The 18269-nt window shown below is 39.6% G+C and overlaps 1 protein-coding gene across 9 annotated transcripts in view; it reads right to left on the reverse strand.

The window, feature by feature from the left end:
• Nucleotides 1–8996: 8996 nt before the first annotated feature.
• Nucleotides 8997–18269, reverse strand: part of MYO5A (myosin VA) — a 117924-nt gene continuing 108651 nt past the window's right edge. For all 9 annotated transcript variants that reach the window (XM_075273455.1, XM_075273453.1, XM_075273454.1 and 6 more), the window contains 8 exons: nt 18059–18205; nt 17269–17423; nt 15849–15938; nt 15283–15433; nt 13406–13688; nt 11377–11551; nt 10875–10955; nt 8997–10367 (listed from right to left, as the gene is read on the reverse strand). In XM_075273455.1, coding sequence (XP_075129556.1) covers nt 10215–10367; nt 10875–10955; nt 11377–11551; nt 13406–13688; nt 15283–15433; nt 15849–15938; nt 17269–17423; nt 18059–18205 — 1235 coding nt within the window. In that variant the 3' untranslated portion in view covers nt 8997–10214. The remainder of the gene's footprint in view (nt 10368–10874; nt 10956–11376; nt 11552–13405; nt 13689–15282; nt 15434–15848; nt 15939–17268; nt 17424–18058; nt 18206–18269) is intronic.

Below are 18269 nucleotides of genomic sequence, written 5' to 3' on the forward strand. Positions count from 1 at the left end.
TGAAGTGTCTTTACACATAACTGAATATATTTATTCTGCCATACCCTGCATTGCTTACCATTAATGTTTCAGACTCACAAAGAACAAGAATAAAGCGGTTATATGTCACACAGAGCCAAAGTGGGAAAATTTAGGACCTGAGTTACAATATATCTAGGACATTTTTAAGAAAGTGTCTGGTTTTAGAGGGTGCTAACATGTAGGGATTTGATGCTGATTTGGGGGTGGCTTCCGCTCCCAAATCAGTGGGATTCTGAAAACAAGCATCCTGCACAGTCTTGCTGTGGCTGATTTAATGGTGGAGACTGCAGCTCAAGATTCACCACTGACCAGGCCCACTCAGTGGGGAGTCCATGGCCGGAAAACTAAGAGGAATCCAAGGCGAATGTCCACCTTACACTGCTGGATTATTCATTTGTGTCTTTCATAGAAGTCTAGGTCTATGGACAGGTAAAATTAAAACATTTTACTTTTCACAGTGTTTTTTTTTTTCCAGGAGAGTGGGGGCGATTTTCAGGAAATTCTTATTTGCTTTTCTCAGACTCCAGAATGCTGTTTTTTTCCCCCACAATGGTCACAAATGCTGTATTTCTCACCTGCACAACGCAATTGAATATAACAAATACATTTTATAATATTTCTCATAAATTTACAAGAATAAATATATATTCATGAATACATACATAAATGAAGCACCTTTTTTGTTGCAGATCTTGCTTTTTTTGAACCACTGCCAAGAGTGGCCTAAAGGGTTTTTTTCCATGAATATAACCATATTTAAATCTCTAGAAAACAGCAGCCATGATTTCCTTATTGCAACCAGTTTATCTTCTCATACATATAGTGTCCCTGCCTGCTCGCCCGTCCACAATAAGGAAATCATGGCTGTAGTCCCCGAATTCATGGATGTATCCATTGGCAACCGATCAAGACAACTCACTGGTTGGAGGAAATGTTTAAAACTCTGCAATACCTTTAATTCTAAATGTATATTCACTGGAGTCCAACTCTTGTGTGATGGAATGCGGGTACCATGTCACAATTGCTGACAGATGACATAGATGACATGAATAGACTGTTCTCAGTAGTTGATAAACAAGGAATAGAGTAGGAAACAGACAGCGCTGTTCTCTGTGTAGTGGCTGAACCTTGTCACTGCAGCTTGGCTCCCTCCTAACACCACTTGAGTCATGGCTGCCTGTTATGTAGATTTAAAAGGCTTTGGATCTCTGGATGAGGGGACAAATTTTCCTATCTTTGTTTGAGGTGCCTAAGTTCCTTACCAGGCTCTTCTTAAAGTCAACAGATTGACCATAAATGCTTCAGAGTGTGCTAAAATGCATATCAACAGCCAAAATACAAAACAGTATTGTTCAACTGTTTGCACGTCTAGAAGCATCTTCTACAGCATTGGTAAATAAAGGTGAAACCACTTACTGAGAGCAAATACAGGACAGCGCTCATATCTCACGTATGTAACTTAGAAACCCTAAGAATGAAGATCCAGAAAGGGATCCAGCACAAGCACCTCCAAGACTGTTCATTACTGTTCTATCATTTGCTTGAGATGACTATACTAGTCTACATAAATCTCCCCCTAGTGGGCACAACACCAGTCCTCCTATCCCCTGCACCGGAGGATTTACTATCAGGTGCTCCCTCCTCCATTTGGCTGTGTGCCTGCACACTGAATCTATGCCAGCTAGTAAATAATACATTTAGCACACCTTCCATAACAGTCACACAAAGTATAATAAATCTGCCCCAATATCTTATGTACTGTATATCATATCCTGGGTAGGTCTCCAAATCAACTCACTCTCAGGTTCTGAGCGGGCACCACTGCTGCCAGGTCTCTCTGCTGTTTTACACTGCAAGAACCCTGTGGCTGTCTTCCTTGGGAACCTAGGGCCTGCGGCCCTGTCACTCTGCATTTGGAGTATGTTCTTTGTTTTGTTTTTTTTTCTCTTATTGTTCTTGTTTTGCCTAACTTCTCGAAAACTCAATAAAAACCTGATTACACCTACACTGCAAGAACCCAGCAGCCATACCTGTGACCACATATTGCATATTACATATCACTACATCCAAAAATCCCTGAACAGTTAAAATATCAAAATATGTAACTCATACAGTGAATACCTTAGAGGGAAAAAGAATCAAAATGGCCAAATTGTTTTTTGCTTTCCAACAAAAATTCAATAAAAAAATCTGAAAACACCAGCCATTACCCAAACCATTTGGTCTCTGATGTCTGACCTTTCCTCCTCCTTCCCTTTCTCTTTGTTGCTGCTTGTCCCCCCCCCCCCTCACCTCATATGTCTTTTTGCCACATGTTGTGGAATTATTATTTTTCTCTTATTATGTACTTTATTATGAAAAAAAAAATCAAAGTTTCAGTTTAACAAAAAAAATCATGATAAAAACTATATAAATTTAGTATCGCTATGATTGTACTGACCCACAGAATGCAGGTAACAAATCATTCTTACAACATAACCAGCAAGAAAATGGTGTACCTGCTCTTCTTGTCACAATTCCACTCGGTCTGACTTTTCTTCCAGCTTCTCAGTAAATTATAGAGAGTAATAAATTGTTCCATGATGTATAAAATCATACAATAAGTGAAAGTATCTGGACACCCATCATGCATCCCACCCAGGTGTGTCTCCATTTATTGTAAAAATCAGGATATAGGAATACCATTGGCTCTTTGCCACTGTTATAGTTTCCTTTATTTTAGGGCGCCTTTCACTAGATATTACCAGAAGCATATCCGGATAAATTCCCATCATTCCCCAAAACTAATGCTTGCTTAGTATATATATGTGGTACAGGTTGTTCTATATCTCAATTTATATTCTGTGCAGTTCCAGCAGATGTATGATCATGGACTGCTGGGGTTATTAGATTAGTTCCTGGACATCCTCGGGCAGCACACCCTGGATAAAGATACTTTGGCTGTGACTGCTTTCACGCAACCAAAGATCATTGCGTCACCCTGCAATGGAGTCCCATTGAAGCCCTGAGGGTATAGCGATCATAATTTCTAGTCTCAGTCAATCCAGATAACCAATATGATTTTGTGCACTCCGGTTATTTCGGTTTGGTTATTACATTATTTGCAAGCCTTTGCCTGCAGTTTCATTCAGACCGAACACGTCCGCATTGGAACGGCTATTGTACTCTGGTGAGTAACTTTAAACCAAAGTTACTCACTTCCCCTGGGTTTTGGTGCAGGTGTTAACCTAGGTTCAGAGTTGCAGTTGGGTTTCCGTTCCTGTGGAAACCTGCAGACCCCATAGACTCTAATGGAGTTCAATGGGTTTCTGCCCAAAAAGGGCGAAAAATGCAGAGAGAAAAGTGCTTTTCTCTCCGCCTTTTAAGGCTAAGGCCCCACATTGCGGAAACGCAGCTTTTTTTTGTTGCAGATTTTGTTGTGGTTTTTTGAGCCGAAGTCAAGAGTGGCTACAAATAGAATCGGAAATATATAGAAAGCTCTTATACTTTTAGCTTCTTCTCAATCTAGTCCTGGCTTTGGCTCCAAAAATTGCAATAAAAAATAAAAAGCTATGTTTCTGCAACATGGGCCCCAGCCTTAAGCGGTTTCGGAGAGTGAAACCCAGATTGGGTCTCAGTGGTCCCTGTCATCATTCAGCAGGCCTGATGAGGACAAGGAGCAGAGCAGGAGTGAAGGGGAGGGGAGTACTTTCACTGCTTTACCTACAGATGGTTTTGGCAGAAACCCTGAATATCTAAGGCCTCATGCACACAAAATGAAATGTGAATTCCAAGGCAGGTTCCAATGCTTTGTTCCAAAGTTATGAAGTATGTCCTATCAAGGTTAGGCTGGATTCACACCTGTGCCTAATTTCTGTTGGCGGAGTCCGTCCCCTATTCAACTTGAAAAATGAAGAGAGAAGTCCTGTTTTTTCGGGTTGAAATCTGGAGGACCCCATAGACTATAATGCCATGCAACTGCTTTTTAAGTAAATTGTGTTTCCATTTATCATGTCCTCAAGCAGACCCAAAGAACGGAAACCCGTGCATAGGTGTCAACCTAGCATCAGAGAAAATGGATCTGAATGGAATCGCCATTGAAACCAATGTAGCATGGAAGGCACTCCTGTCATTCAAATGCCTTTGTGGTTTGCACAATCGGCCATGTGGATGAGCACTAGACATACTCAAACTGGGATTTACAGTGCCAGCAAAGTGAATGAGATATTGGTTAATCACATACAAACATTGCAATGGGGAAATATTAAAAAAAAGCTGTGGAAAACCAGTTTTTAAAAATGCAGCATATCAATTTTAACTGCATAAACATGAGCTAAAAAAGGAAAACTTCAAAATGTGGAATTATTCAGACATGAAGCTTTGTTTCTGCAGTACCACTGCCCAAATAATGAGAAAAAAAAGAAACACAGTAGCATAATGCTACTCTTCAAAAGGAGCTCCATTACCTGTTCATCCAAGAGCCCACTCCACACAATTGCCTGGACGTACTTTAATGTCATACCTAATCCTGTATGCTGAAGATAGAAGTAGAGGAGTTGTCCTGAGGCAGGACAGTGCTGGAAAGGTATCTTACTGCACCTCCTTTTATTGCTTATTACATTTTTTGGTGTAGCACCTAAGGACGTCCAAGAGGAATGAAATGGGAACAGTGAAAACTACATGTCATCCCGCAATGAAAAATCCCCCAACAGATTAAAACATAGTCCAGAAGGTGAATGCTAATGTGGCATATAAAATTTTAAGAATCCCATTCCCAACTGTAATTCTCTGTAAAAGCTAGCTGTAGGATTGGTAGCATATGAAAGCTGAGACTCTCAGCTTTCACATGACACCAGAAGCACTTTGATAGGTGGTATAAAACCCAGAAATACAGCTATGTTACCCTCACCCCTTTGGCAACTGTGTTGTGTGTATATACTGGAAAACAGGGTGAATATGGAGAGATCTACTTAATATTTAGAGCATTTCTCAGAGGAACTGTTAATAAGCTAATAAAGTATAGAATAAAATTTTTCAGCAAAAACCTTGCACAAGTCCCCACTTCCAGCTCAGTACACTGTACTACTACCAATCCCATGGTTCCTTCCTTCAGCTGACGGACTGGAGTTCTGGACAGTCAATGTGTTTGGCAGTGCTTGGCTCTTCGCAAAGGATCAATGAACATCCAAGCAGAACCTACTCTGATCGGTAAACAATGGCAAGTTATGGTTATATTCCAGAAGATGTTTTTCCATGAAAGTCTCTTAAGATTGCGGCCCCAAAGTGGAAACACAGCGACGTTTTACATTACCTTCAAAGTGGATGGGATTGGGGCGGGGGTTTAGAAAGCAAAATACCACACCGTATTCTCAATTTGTTTTTTTTATTTATTTTTTCCAGTTTGCAGTGATCGCTAATTAGTTACAGTGTTAATGATGCAAACATTTGCTAAGCACAAGACAGTTCATTGTTAGCACTTCGGCTTTAGTGTAATTACTCGGATGACATCTTGTAACAATCTATTTCCAGTACATTTTTAATATAGGTTACACATGTATTTAACAAACCTGTCCTTTTTTTGGTTAGTTCAGTAAGGAATATGATACACCTTCATGTTAGTGACATAAATTAGAGAAAGCTCTCAGCAATATAAGTGTGCGGTTACCAATGTACCTACAATATATTCATGCAAAAGAAGCAGTAACTTTTGAAGAAGTTTATTAAAAAGGCATATTTTTTTTTATTACTCATATATATTGACTACCAAGTTCCCAGTAAGTAATGTTCTGAGCTGCTGGAGGAAAGAATCTTCCTAAACTTCCAATACAACTGTACATAAGGGCTCCTGAGATTATTTAGCAAGGGGAAACATCATTCTTCCCATGTGAGGAAATGGTCAGTGATAATACAGCACACACACAAGTCATATAGTTTCTGGCCCCAAATTGAATTTTCGTACTGATGACCTATCCACTGGGTCTGACACCTGTACCCCGCACAGATCATTTGTTCTTGCAGCATTTAGGTGCCAGAAGCTGCTAGTGGACAGGTGGCGCGCCAGCAGCACCAATACTATTCACTAGAACCACCGCTATGCAGGGCTCTGGGCTTCTATTACTTGAATAGGAGCAGCGCTGCACATGCCACCAGTCCGGTGCCGGAAGCTGCTAGAGCAGATGATCTGTACAGTGTTCTTGTGTCGGACCCCTAAAGAGCACATACTGATGACCTATCTATCTACAGAATGCAGTGGACAGGGCTGCTGGGCCACTGATATTATTTGAATAGGAGTTGCGCTGGATGTGCCGCCCGTCCACTAGCAGCATCCAGTACTCAGAGACTGTTAGAACAGTTGATCTGTGCCTGGGCCCTGGCAGATCAAATAATGATGACCTATCTTGTATACAAGTCATCAGTATGAAATTTAAATTTGGGGCTGAACAACACTTTTACGAGCTCAATGCAATGATATACAAGTTAATTTCCTACTAGCATAACTGCACCAGCGACACATAGTAAATGCTCTACACTTGGACAGTTCATGATATCCAACTAGAACTGGGCTGTAAACTATAAAATCTGTTGCAGATTTTACTGGACATTCAAAGCAAATTCTACCCTGTTAAAAACACTGTGAAAATCCACAGAAAGAACTGTCATGCTGTGGCAAAATCCAGACAGTTGAAACAGCTACGCTGTAGTATTATCGGGCCCATCAGATTTACTGTAACTCATACTGGAGTAGTGTTATACCAGAAATATACATTAGTCCCTGACTGGGGTAAATTTCAACTATGGCACACAGGACCCTCTGAGGTGAGCGAAAATGAATATGTTGGAGCCTCTTAAAGAGGACCTTTCATGTCCTCCTGAACATGTGGTTTTATATACTGCCAGTCCATAGCCCTGTGCTGTCAGAGAGGCGTTCCTTACTGCCCAGCGATAACGCTGAGCTGTGAGTAACGCCCCCTAGTACAAGTTTATAGACGAGTACAGTAGGGAAGGGGGGGAGGGGGGATGAGGTGGCGTTCCTCACAGCCAAACTAGACAGGAATTCTGAAGCAGAAGAATGGATAAAGACTAGTGTACACAATGCAAGTCTTAATAAATTCCCCTGATGGCTTTATGGGAAATGACTCCATGATTAATAACTTGTATGCGCAGTCAGGGGGAAGGCTGTCAAACCCTGATTGAGCCATCTACGTGACTTCTGGGAATAGAAAGAACATATATGCTGTTTAGACATTGGAATGCATGTGACAAGTTCCTTCTAAAAGGGCTTCCTGGGCTTTTGGAGCTTTTTCACAACACCCTATTTAACCCTTATCCCCCCTCCCCAAAGCACCTGTAAGAAATAGAAACAAAATACACAATTTTACTGATCCCATGCTCTTTATCTTATACTGTGTCTATTGTCTTCCCTTTTTTTCCATCCACTGGTGGCAGTCACTGGATGATGAAGCCACGTGTTCTGTGTCACTATAGATGAAAAAACAGCCTACATACATAAACCTATATATTTTTCACAGGTTAAAGAAGGGTCGGGACTGCCTATATAATATTTTAGTACACTTGCATCAACACAATTTCTGCAATAAATTGAGCTGTGGGACTTGTGATCTCAGGTATACGTGTGCCATTCTGATATAGTCTTAGAACATTGTAAAGAAGTCCAAGAACAGCGCAACTAGAAAGATCTAGATAACAGAATATAGAGATCTACCAACAAAAGTGGACAAGCTGCCTACAAGCAGGTCACTATTTTCTATTCAGTAACCTGTGCTAGAAAAATCTAATAGAACCAAGTTGCTATAGGCAACACATTCCATTTTTGCCTGTGTCATCATACATGAAACCAACGATATGAAGGCCATTCTGAGAAAGATCAGCTTCAAGCTCTAATTCAAGCAAAAATAAAAAGCACCTTATGTTCTCTCCATCCCTCATCTCCACAAGTAGAGGCATGGTCTCCTAAATCAACTTATTCGGGAGAAAAATTATAACAAATTATAGGAATCAACAGAAAAAAAATGGATAAAAAGGGAAGGGGCTGACCAAATAACTCAATGTAAAGAAACACAGCACATAAATAATTGTGTAGACATGTAAGAGCTTTAATGGAACAAAGAAAAGTGGACCAGAACCGTTCTAAGACGGATAAAAACAGCTCCGCTTCACATGGGGTCCTGCCCTGTTATGAGCAACAGAAGCTCAAGCATCACAAAATAATAGTAGAAATCTATTTGGAGGCAATTTTAGATTGTGGAAAAGAATATTAACATATGGCTTTTTCCACAGTAATCTTCCAGCAGTCAGAACTCTGAGAGAATAAAGTGACTTCTTCAGAGCACTAAGACATCTTACCTACAGGGCCAATAAATATTTGGTCATAAAATTATTTAAAAAAAAAAAAAAAATACAGGAAAACTTTATTTGACAAAAAGAAGAAAAAAAAATCTCTTTGGCCACGTATTGGACCTTTTCATACAGTATTTTAATTCTGCAAATATATATTTACAGGTAAATAGGAGCTTTGTATTGTCTAGAAAATCCCAAAACATGGAAGTGTATGAGTAGGTCCTACCAAACCATGACAGTTCTTCTGAAAGCCTAAAAGAGAACCTTTCACCTAATATCTGCTGCCCTATGTAAGGACCGCATCATACAACAGTGGGAGAGAAGCTGAGCTTTGTGATACAAACTATGTGATCTGATATGTAACAAGATTTCTGAGGGATAAGCAGAGTAAATCTTGACAGGATTCCTAGGAAAGACAGTGAGTCCTGACAACTCTGCCCACATACAGTGATTGAAAGACTTCTGTGTATACACTGATATAGGGAAAGCAGTGTTAGTGGAATTAGCAGGACTCTCGCTGACTTCTAGGAGTCCTTCAGGATTTACTCTGCTTGTTACACAGAAATCATATAAACTTATATATAACAGAGCTTAATTTCTCTCCTATCAAAATCCTGTTCTCATATGGAGGAACATACATTACCCGGCAGGTTTACTAAGGATGTTTAGAGACGTTGTAATGATGAATATTTTACTACGGTGCTCTGATCTGGATATGATGACACATAAAGTGATCTAGCATAACATAATCTAGTGCAATAGTGTCTCCTACGTGCACGAAACTGTACCCTAACATAGCACAGCTTCCTACAGTACATGCTGCTTCATAGCACAGGAGGTGCAACAACAGGCATTGTCTTCTTTCTATCCAGTTACATACTAGGAAATCATTCCAGTAGCACAAGCTTAGGATGTACCATATTCCTATTATCATGGCCTTAAATAAATAAAATGCACATCAGCATGGAATCTAGCAAAGGAAAAAAACACCAAAAACACAGCAAACATCATTAAAACCATCAGCTGCAAATAATACTGTGTTGAAATGAAACACTCAAATATGACATAAAAAATTCATAAAGGACTGTACACGATTATTATGAGATCCTATTTGTTCTTAAGGCTTAATATTTAATTAAAAACTGCTATTTTTCAGCTCCTCTTCTGTGCTTAAGCTGCCTCTTCCTTCTTTCCAGGTAAATAATTGTGGTTCACCCTAACAAGGATCACATTGAACTGTAAACATACTGGATAATAAAGAGATGAGGATTTTATTTGTAGTGCCTAATACGGATACTGGAACATCAGAAGAACACAAAACACAGCAGCACGTTAATATGCATAGTAAACCACGATGCTAAGAAACATCTACGTTACACGGTAAGCTGAGATTTTTCCAACACTCTTGTAGAAATCTTTTCTTTTTTTAACCCTAACATAAATAATGATGCGGTTTGGCTATTGTATGCGTATACCGTTATATACACACCCATACTGATCAAATAGACTTTTTACCCTAACACAATAAGCCATACCTTCCTTCTCACATATATATTCTCTTCTATAAACACATTTCCTGCCTCACATCCGTACTTCTCTTATCAGGAAGGCAACAGTTACTATTCCTAGGACATCTTACATGTGGTTGAAGACCAAGGTAGGTCCCCAAACCTGAAGGCGGTAAAGACAACGTGAGTTAATGGATACCACGTGCCACCTGTCTAGCAGTCTCTTATACATGATGTACAATTCACAGGAGACATGTGACTTAGTATCTAAGGATGCAATGGTGAATTTCCAGAATGCTTCCAGTGTTACTTCGAGGTCTGAGCGATTTAAGATCAGTGATGATGTATTTACACACGTGAGATGAATCCTAAGCTGAGACTGCCAGGGATCTGAATGGTTTCTAAAGCCAGGGATGACGGGTTGAAAGGGAAGGTGACAGGGAAGATGTGCTTGGCATCCATTAGCAGCTGAGGGGAGTCTTTCCGGTCCCTTAGACGCAACTGAAAATGAAAAGATAAAGGATTATGCATTTTCTATAACATAAAAAAAGCTCATCAGAAAGAAAGCTCATTCAGAGAATTGGACTAAAATCTGAATTTCCATCCTTTTTCGTTAGAGTTATACTTTACTTGATATTGAAGATTGACCATAAAGTGGTTATTCAGCTTTTACAGCTTCTATCCTTAACATTGGTAGGTATCCCACGGTCAGGGCCCTTGCATTTTAGAGCGCACAGCTCCCGCCATAGTTTACATGCCAGGCACTCTGCCACTCACTTGCTGTACCATTTGTAGCATTGGTTATGGTTACTGCAGTGGTACAGCAGCTCAGCACCCAGTATGTGAATAACACTGGGTGCTGCTGATCTGTAGGGATCTTGACAGTCAGACCCTCGCCGATAAAATATTGATGGTCTATTTTAAAGATAAACCTTCAATTTTATAAAAATAATCCATTTAACTTCATACATTACTGTGGATATCTGAGCGAGAAGGAGCATACTTTACCTGTATGTTGCGTATAAATGATACCAGTACCCTCTCTTCAAATTCATTTACAGGAGTATAAAGATTCAACACCTTCACAATCTGTAACACAAAATGGTATGTCATTGCACACATATATATATATATCTAGAGAGAGAGAGAGAGAGAGAGAGAGAGAGAACTGCTAAAGAACTGCCAGTATATCAACAAGTAATGCTAGACAGCCTCCATATATTGTCAATAGAAGGAGCCGCATCAACATTGCATTATACAAAGATCACTGGTCTATATTTTATGACAATTCCAACCTAGGCGTTATTGCTTTCCCTCTAATAATTACATTGTAAAGCTAGTTTGGACATCGCTATCATTTACTCTTGTCCCATATATGTCTATACTAAATGTTTTCTCAATTTACACCCCATATTACAAGACTGCATAATATAACAGAGCCATATATTAAGGAATACCAAACTGAGCTGCAGGGCTATGGACAATTGGTATGTTACTCTAAAATGAGTACCTGGGCAGTAGTCAGGGCATTGCACATTGAACAGATCGCCTCCGCATCCTCATCAGTTTTCTTCTTTACTTGCAGCAATTGTGCAGCCTGAATTAAAGGTTCAAGGGTCTCCTTAGCACCGCTGTTCATCAGATTCTTGTCCCGCAGCCATTCTTCTAGCTGACTTACATTGTACCTGTAGAAAGACACATCCAAAATTCATAATATATATATATATATATATATATATATATATATATCTGTCATCTCTGCTGCAACAGATTCACCTGTCGTTTAAGTAACATAGTTCCCTTACTATATAGGACAAATCTCAATTTTACAGTCTACAATACAGTTACAGTCTAAGCGACAAATACACCATGGCACAAGTCTGGCCCATGCAAATCTATGGAAACAGCTACATCAAGTGCCATTCAATATCCATATGCCAAACTCTACAGAAAGGTGAAGTACAGTGGTAGGGGCAAATAATACTAAAATTTATTCTCAACAATGGTTGGTGAAACAACGCTACACTGTAGTGCTTGGTGGAGTCTGTCTGTTTAGGACTTTCTAACAATATATTGCAAAGTTAATGTAATGCAGGTTTTTAAACAATGCAGCTTGCTGCAATACAGAAAAAAATATTAGAAATTGAGAACAATGATCTTTGGCAGAGAGCCGTATAAAGGACATTGTTTTATAGCTATTTACTGCAAAGAATGGCTGGGTCTCCTGCACTATTGCTTTAAAACGGATTCCATAGCTGCAACCATACATACTAGATATAAACATAATCTTGTCTGACATTGTAACGTTAGGCTAGACCAGGGGTCCGCAAACTGCAGCCCGAGGGCCACATGCGGCCCTTCAAGCACTTTTGTCTGGCCCCGCCGACAAACGCTGGCAGGTGTGCATTTATAATGAAGCTCCTGGGGAGCTCGGCCAGGCCATGGAGTGCACTTCACTTTACCTATTGGAGGGCACCGCTCCCGATGTCTGTGCGATTTGCGCTGCCTCCGGCCCACTATTTAAAAAGTTTAAGGACCCCTGGGCTAGACGGTCTTCAGCCAAGGCCCCTAACAGATGACTGCGTGTGATTTCAGAGGGCAAGCTGTGTGTTTCCCAGACAGCACACTGATCTATTAATTTCTTATGAGCCCAAGCACACTACTGCGTATTCCACAAATCTGTGTGCACGCAGATAGCTCTTCACTGGGTGCTCAGAAAGTGAAAGCAGATAGTACGCTGAATTCAGTGCACTGTTGGCTTTCTAGCTGTATAAGAAACCGCATGTGCCCCAACTGATGAAAGGTCCTCTTTAAAATACACTCGGTACCGTAGCTCTTCACCATCAGAAGGGCGTTCCTGACAGTCAGTGAGGAACGCCCTTCCTCACAGCAGCGCCTATAGCGCTGTACTGTGTGAGCGGTGAGGAAGGCCTCCTCCTCTCCTGATAGTGCTCGTCTATGGACTCATGAAAGGTCCTCTTTAAGCACTGCCACTTTTTAAAGCTCCAATTCTATTCGTACAAGGTGCAAAAAGTGTGCAAAACACTTTAGAACCGGGAATTACAGCATGTATAATAGTAGTTTGGAGCAAGTTACAGCTGAATTGTGGCAGATTTCCATTAGTAAATATGCCCCAGTCTACAACCCCTAGGCAATTAAGTAAATTTCTTGGCAAAAGGATTAAGAAATAATAAAACATTACTAAAAGGCCACATTCAATGATTCTTGGAGATATGACAACAGACCATAAAGGTAAAGTCTGGGCACCGAGACCCTTTGCAATAAAAGCATCTGAGGCACTTGGCGTGGAATTTAACCTCAGTGACTATCAGCAGTTTCACCCAACACCGTTAAATATAAGTCACTATAAGGTTTTATATCCATATCCTGCCTATGTCACTATTAAGAGGCTAATGGAAGTCAAATGGACACAGAGTGTCCGCTAACAATGGTTTCACTACTTTTACCTGCAATGCTTTGTATACATACACTTTCACTCTTCCCTCCTGAAATAGGTCATATGTGAGATTTGTGCTCACCTTATCTGCATCCCTTTGCTCCACGAACACATGTCTTTTCTGAGCAGCAGATTATTTAGGGTGACTGCGCCAATAATGTAGAACATCTGCCTCACCACCTGCTTGATAAGCTCTGGATCTGTACCATGCTGGCACATAATGGAATGGAAAGTGTTCAGCTGCCGCACTATGGAGTCCAATGTATATGTTCCTTCATCAGCTATACTGGATGTTCTCTTTCGCAAGCCTGTAGGCTTCACTCCTGAGACACCCTGAATGGTTTCGTGCTCCAACATTCCAGAAACTAAAATATACAGAATAATACAATGTTCAATCAACAGTATATAAACTATAATGACGAATGGTGATACCTGTTATCAATAAGAATTATGGAAGATGGTGATTTTTATGCAATTTACTTTTGACTCTTCAACTTAAAAACTGTAATTCACATTAATCGAACGCAAGGTAATAATAAGTGAAAAGAAACACAAGTGGCTTTCTGCCAAACACATAACTTTCTTCTAACACTCTTATAACCAATAGACATCTGATGGTCTGTCCATTCACTAGCACTGAGTTGTGCAAGTGGCAGGCAATGTATGTATAGTGGGCAAATGGATGATAGAATTGCCATAGGTGGGCTAAGCAAATGACGCCAGAAAAAAGAACCTGGACTAAGATGACCACCCTCCAGTTTTCAGACTTGCCATAAGCCTATAATGCATGCATACAAACAATGACAAAACATTAAAGTACCTTATGATGACACTTTATTTTTATGGCTTAGGTCCTACGTTGAAGAAAAGCAGCTTTTTGTTGCAGATTTGGTTCGGCTTTTTTAAGCTAAAGCCAAGATTGGCTACAAAAGTAATGGGAAATAGATAGGAAGCTTTTATATTTCTATTTCCTGCTCAATCCATACTAGCTTTGGCTCAAAAAACTGCTGCAAAATCTGAAACAAAAAAGCTGCTTTTCTGCAAAGTGGGGCCTCAGTCTAGACTTTCTAAGGGGGCGTTCACACTACTGTTGGTGTCTGACAGCAGTGTCCGTAGCTACTGTCCATTCAAGATTTTAGCAATGGACACTACAATTTCCATTCATTTCAATGGGATTTTAGTGTCCTTTAGTGTCCGTTTACAACCATGTCCGTTTTTTCAAGCAGACAAAAAATCCTACATGCAGAAGTTTTCTGTCCGTTTGAAAAAAACGGACAGCAAGTGTCCATTTTTTTTTTGTAACATTGAGGTCTATGGGCAACGGACAATAACTGATAGCCATCAGTTACTGTCCGTTATGATAGGTGTACGTTTTGTTTTGTTTTTTTTTGTTTTAAACGGACACCTTCTGTGTGAACACCAACGGCAGTGTGAACCCTACCTAATTGATAATTTAACTTTAAAGGGGCTTTCCAGGAAAAGGTTGGCCTGTTTAGCAGAAACATCACTTGCAACCAGGTGTCAGGCCACCATGGATCTTTAATTGATGATCTATCCCAAGGAGAAGTCATCAATTGAAAGTTGTGGGTAAAAAACAAACAAAACAAAACTCCTAACGTCCAGTACCACAAGTATATTAATTTTTTTTATTGTCTAACATTTCAAAAAGTCAAAAAAAGAGGGGTTTTGTTTCTTACCCCATGAAACAGACCTGGACTGGAGGTGCCATGATTAAGGGGACCCTGAGCCCCGAAACACGTCGGCGTTTTTTTTAGCTCACATGTGTTTTTTCTAACTTTTGCACTTTTGGTATGTGTACTTTTTTTGTTTTTAAAATGATGCGTGAATAAAGGATTTAATTAACTGAAGACCCTGGAGTGCTGCAATCTTCATCTTCTTCCAAGTAATTGTCTAACATTATTTGTGACATGAAGATCTCAATAATTTGATGTTACTCACCGATCATGGGCTGTAGGATATTCTCCAGCACTCTGACAAGCTGCTGATATATTTGAATAGCCAAATCACTCAACACTTGTCTGTACTCCGCAAGATCAAAGTTGGTGAGACAGTGTTCATTCTGCCGGGATGTGTTGTGCTTCATAAATGCCTGGAGAGAGTGGGAGGGGAAAGCCAAACTATCATCTACACATATTATTATTCTGACATCTCTTTCAGTTACTGAGATAGGTGAAAATGCTCTTGTCCCTTCAATCTCAAATTGATTCAGGTTGACTTGCTCTTTCTATGTGTAGGAGCTCTACTCGGTAATGGACAGGTGTCTCTGTATAACTGTGTATGAAGTGATGGCCGTCATTCTAAAAGCATGGATTTATAAGAAAAACACTAAGGTTACGCTGATTTTTTTTTCGGATAAAACTATATGGCAATCTGCTGCGCTTTACCTGCTCTATGCCATATGTCTCAAAGACTGTAGTTACAATGTAACAGGACCGATTTAATATGTATTAGACTATGGATAAATAGCTGTAATAAGAAAGCTCAATAATAAGATGAAATGGTACCTCTTCTCCACTGTACTGCTTCAGACAATGAAGGAATCGGCAGGTGTTGGAAAGCCAGAAGGACACGGTTTCAAAGTCATCTCCTCTTTTCTTAAAACCAAAAAAAGGAAACATAACATTAAACTTTATGGCAAGCTCCATTGGCTGCAAGGTGAAGGTGAGATGACTAACAAACTTACATAACACATTTTTAAAGAAAAATACATAAAATGACAAACCAAGAAACTTTACATCTATGAGCAAAATGTAAATCCAGTATAGCATTTCATCATAGAGATGTGTAGAATCTTATATGTAAGGGTTAAACGCTAACTAAGAACAGAATAAGCTGTCTTGGCATGCAGTCCACTGGGTAACCATGCCATTGTTTAGCATTGGAAAGAGGCTTTGAAGCAGAACAGTTCTCTGCTCCAGGAGCCTGTGAAAATGCCCGTTTTGGCTTGGCGCCATCTCACTTTTTCTTGTCAATCGTATTATGGTCACAGTCAAGCTAAGCGACTTGCATCATTGCTTCAAGCCAGACAAGTCTCTAGGGACTCCTTCCGAAAATAGAGCACATACACAGCGCCTGCTTTGATCTTAAACCACATGACACAGTGTGCTTGCAAATATTCAGCAGAGAACAGGAAGGAAAATAAATGTATACCTTCTATGTGCTGCAACAATAGTGATATTCCACAACACAATAAATCTTTATATACTAGTATTCTCTCTTATACATTGAAAAGGGTAATCTAACTGCTAGACTATATATTAGATGTTCAGCTGCACTTGGCAGTTCCCATGGCACATATCAGCATTTGGGAGACAAATCCAGAGTTATTTGTACCCAAGTCATACAAGATTATGACATATTGTATGCTACACAATGCAAAACTTAAACACCATCTTATGTTTTACTTTACGTTTTGTATGAAACAACCTCCAGAGGTTTGACCTTTACAATTTATACAACCATATGTTAGGGGGAAAAATATTGCTTATTTATGAACTAATATGTGACATGTTTGGCGTTCACATAATGACGCAAAATAATATGATGTCCTCTAATCTGAGCACACCAGATTCTTGGGGCTCCTTGGCACAGAGTGAAAACAGAATTCTACCTCCTGAACAATGCATGGCAAAGCGGGTAACTGCCTCAGCCAGAATATACAGCTAGGCGGGACTGAGACTGCTATACTTCTAGCTTCTCTGGAGATAGCAATGAGATAAACAATTCACGTGTGTGTGTGTGTGTATGTATATATATATATATATATATATATATATATATATATATACATACACACACATATACATACACATACATATACTTGTTGAACGTCCCACCCCACACTCTAATACGTTTTACATTCTTTAAGTTGAAATACATGTACATCTATACTTAACTTTTCTGTCATTAAAAATGATAACTGACCTTTAAGATCTTTTTGATGCCATTTATGGTTGATGTGAGCAAAGAACGGACTTTCTGGTCATCGTTGAGGTAATCCGCATGGCGTACACACATGAAGAGAATATAAGCTGGCAGGCCTGGAATAAGGTTCACAGCTACACCACGGGGCTTCAAGTCTGATAACAAAGAAAATAACAATAAGCATATGACAATCAGCATACATGATCGGGTATCTACTAAATCATTTCTTCATGTCCACAGAAACCTCTTACTATACTGTATGTACATGAATATACAGTGTTGTAGCCTTTTCTAATGTTCCTAAGGAGTCACCTGTCATTGAAATGTAATAACTACATGTACAGTATATGACTGTCACTAACAAGGAATGATGTGTGCCCCCTAAAGGCTGCCATGCACACTACACTTAGGTTGGTTGAATGCCCCAATTTAAGCAGGACCAGTCATTCATGAAATAGTTTGGAATATCTGAAGGAAAAGAAGAATTGGGCATGTTAAATATCAAACACACACAATTCTTTTTTTTTTTTCCTCAAAGCAGATCGGTCATATAAGGTGTCTAACAGCAGCTAATCCCTCTTTCCTTGTGAAAACACATGCATGCATGGTTGAACTCAGCATGAATGTTTATACGGAGTTTGTTCGGAATAATTGGTGGCCAAATAAGCATACTGCTGAAAGCTGCTGAATGTGTGTCATCATTTCATATGCTCTATATTACATATACATAATTTCATATGGTCTATATTATATTATCTATATATTAAAACAACCACCATTTAATACTCACCTAGTATAAGGTTCTTGATCAGCTTCGGCTCATCTTCCCTCTTATACTCCAGCATTCCTTGGAAGTCTTTCTCTTTACGGGGTATATTGACTGGACGTATTGGCTCATCCACAATTTGACCAGGAGAAACATTCTCCATTTGACCAACTACAGGATAGAAGTGAGTTATATTAATAAAGTATTTTGTGGGTGAACAAGTCCTTCAGGTCAG

This window comes from Leptodactylus fuscus, chromosome 5 (genome assembly GCF_031893055.1).
Source record: "Leptodactylus fuscus isolate aLepFus1 chromosome 5, aLepFus1.hap2, whole genome shotgun sequence".
NCBI lineage: Eukaryota > Metazoa > Chordata > Amphibia > Anura > Leptodactylidae > Leptodactylus > Leptodactylus fuscus.